Below are 2,500 nucleotides of genomic sequence, written 5' to 3' on the forward strand. Positions count from 1 at the left end.
GGTGTAGTGTAGTGTAGTGTAGTGCAGTGTAGTGTAGTGTAGTGCAGTGTAGTGTCGTGTAGTGCAGTGTAGTGTAGTGCAGTGTATTGCAGTGTAGTGTGGTGTAGTGCAGTGTAGTGCAGTGTAGTGCGGTGTAGTGCAGTGTAGTGCAGTGTAGTGTAGTGCAGTGTAGTGCAGTGTAGTGTAGTGTAGTGCAGTGTAGTGTAGTGTAGTGTAGTGTATTGCAGTGTATTGCAGTGTAGTGCAGTGTAGTGCAGTGCAGTGTAGTGTGGTGTAGTGCAGTGTAGTGCAGTGTAGTGTAGTGTAGTGTAGTGTGGTGTAGTGCAGTGTAGTGCGGTGTAGTGCAGTGTAGTGTAGTGTGGTGTAGTGCAGTGTAGTGTAGTGTGGTGTAGTGTAGTGCAGTGTAGTGCAGTGTAGTGTAGTGTAGTGCAGTGTAGTGTAGTGTAGTGTAGTGTATTGCAGTGTATTGCAGTGTAGTGCAGTGTAGTGCAGTGCAGTGTAGTGTGGTGTAGTGCAGTGTAGTGCAGTGTAGTGTAGTGTAGTGTAGTGTGGTGTAGTGCAGTGTAGTGCGGTGTAGTGCAGTGTAGTGTAGTGTGGTGTAGTGCAGTGTAGTGTAGTGTGGTGTAGTGTAGTGCAGTGTAGTGTGGTGTAGTGTAGTGCAGTGTAGTGTAGTGTGGTGTAGTGTAGTGCGGTGTAGTGTGGTGTAGTGTAGTGCAGTGTGGTGTAGTGTAGTGCAGTGTAGTGTGGTGTGGTGTAGTGCAGTGTAGTGCAGTGTAGTGCAGTGTAGTGTAGTGTAGTGTACTGTGGTGTAGTGTAGTGCAGTGTAGTGTCGTGTAGTGTGGTGTAGTGCAGTGTAGTGTAGTGTAGTGCAGTGTAGTGTAGTGTGGTGTAGTGCAGTGTAGTGTAGTGTGGTGTGGTGTAGTGCAGTGTAGTGCGGTGTAGTGTGGTGTAGTGCAGTGTAGTGTAGTGTAGTGTAGTGTGGTGTAGTGCAGTGTACTGTGGTGTAGTGCAGTGTAGTGTAGTGTAGTGTAGTGCAGTGTAGTGTCGTGTAGTGGAATGTAGTGCAGTGTAATGCAGTGTGGTGTGTGTGTTTGTATGTGTGTTTGTAGGCGTGTGTGTTTGTGTGTGTGTGTTTGTAGGGGTGTGTGTGTGTGTTTGTAGGGGTGTGTGTGTGTTTGTGTGTGTTTGTAGGGGTGTGTGTGTGTGTGTGTGTGTGTGTGTGTAGGGGTGTGTGTGTGTGTTTGTAGGGGTGTGTGTGTGTGTGTGTGTGTGTAGGGGTGTGTGTGTGTGTGTAGGGGTGTGTGTGTGTGTGTGTAGGGGTGTGTGTGTGTGTGTTTGTAGGGGTGTGTGTGTGTGTGTGTGTGTGTGTGTAGGGGTGTGTGTGTGTGTGTGTGTGTTTGTAGGGGTGTGTGTGTAAGGGTGTGTGTGTGTGTGTGTAGGGGTGTGTGTGTAAGGGTGTGTGTGTGTGTGTGTGTGTGTGTAAGGGTGTGTGTGTCTGTGTGTGTGTGTGTGTGTGTAAGGGTGTGTGTGTCTGTGTGTGTGTGTGTGTGTGTGTGTGTAAGGGTGTGTGTGTGTGTGTGTGTAGGGGTGTGTGTGTGTGTGTGTGTGTGTGTTTGTAGGGGTGTGTGTGTGTGTGTTTGTAGGGGTGTGTGTGTAAGGGTGTGTGTGTGTGTGTGTAGGGGTGTGTGTGTAAGGGTGTGTGTGTGTGTGTGTGTGTGTGTAAGGGTGTGTGTGTCTGTGTAAGGGTGTGTGTGTGTGTGTGTGTGTAGGGGTGTGTGTGTGTGTGTGTGTAAGGGTGTGTGTGTGTGTGTGTGTGTGTGTGTGTGTGTGTGTAAGGGTGTGTGTGTGTGTGTGTATGTGTAGGTGTGTGTGTGTGTGTGTGTGTTTGTGCTCAGTAAGTCTTTTTAGAAAATGTGTTTGAGGAACCCACCTTGGACTCGTCACCAGGAATCGGGGGCAGTGGTTTCCGGGTAACTGAAAAAACAGCACAATTATACTGTGTGTGTGTGTGTGTGTGTGTGTGTGTGTGTGTGTGTGTGTGTGTGTGTGTGAGTGTGTGTGAGACAGAAGCATTTTCTCTGAAACTGATACAAATAAGATAATGTGGCCACTTCAGAAACCTCTGCCTTGCATCTACACTCATTAGTCACTTACTTGGAAACACCTGCCATGTAGAGTCATATGCAAAGATTTGTACAGCCGCAGTCACACGATCTGAAAAGAATGTAACACGTTCTCTGCGCAGAACCGCTTCTACTCCCACTGGAGATTAGAACTGGAAAATAGTGCCGGAACAAGGTAGATGTTTCTAATAAAGTGGCCACTTAGTGGACGTACAAGGGAGCCAGTGAATGTATACTGTGTGTGAGTGTGTGTGTGAGTGTGTGTGTGAGTGAGTGTGTGAGTGTGTGTGTGAGTGAGTGTGTGAGTGCGTTCTCACTGTCTCCGAACAGGTTGTACTCCTCACAGCCTGGAGCCAGTTTATCTGCCTGACCGCAGC

At 48.3% G+C, this 2,500-nt stretch overlaps 1 protein-coding gene across 3 annotated transcripts in view; it reads right to left on the reverse strand.

Annotated features, from left to right (window-relative positions):
- tec (tec protein tyrosine kinase) overlaps positions 1-2,500 on the reverse strand; it is a 29,420-nt gene that overhangs the window by 19,689 nt on the left and 7,231 nt on the right. For all 3 annotated transcript variants that reach the window (XM_037541454.1, XM_037541455.1, XM_037541456.1), the window contains exons 5-6: positions 2,441-2,500; positions 1,931-1,974 (exon numbers count right to left, since the gene is read on the reverse strand). The exon at positions 2,441-2,500 is cut by the window's right edge and continues 69 nt beyond it. In XM_037541454.1, the coding sequence (XP_037397351.1) occupies positions 1,931-1,974; positions 2,441-2,500 (104 nt within the window). The remainder of the gene's footprint in view (positions 1-1,930; positions 1,975-2,440) is intronic.

The sequence above is a fragment of the Pygocentrus nattereri genome, chromosome 9, assembly GCF_015220715.1.
Source record: "Pygocentrus nattereri isolate fPygNat1 chromosome 9, fPygNat1.pri, whole genome shotgun sequence".
Taxonomy (NCBI): domain Eukaryota; kingdom Metazoa; phylum Chordata; class Actinopteri; order Characiformes; family Serrasalmidae; genus Pygocentrus; species Pygocentrus nattereri.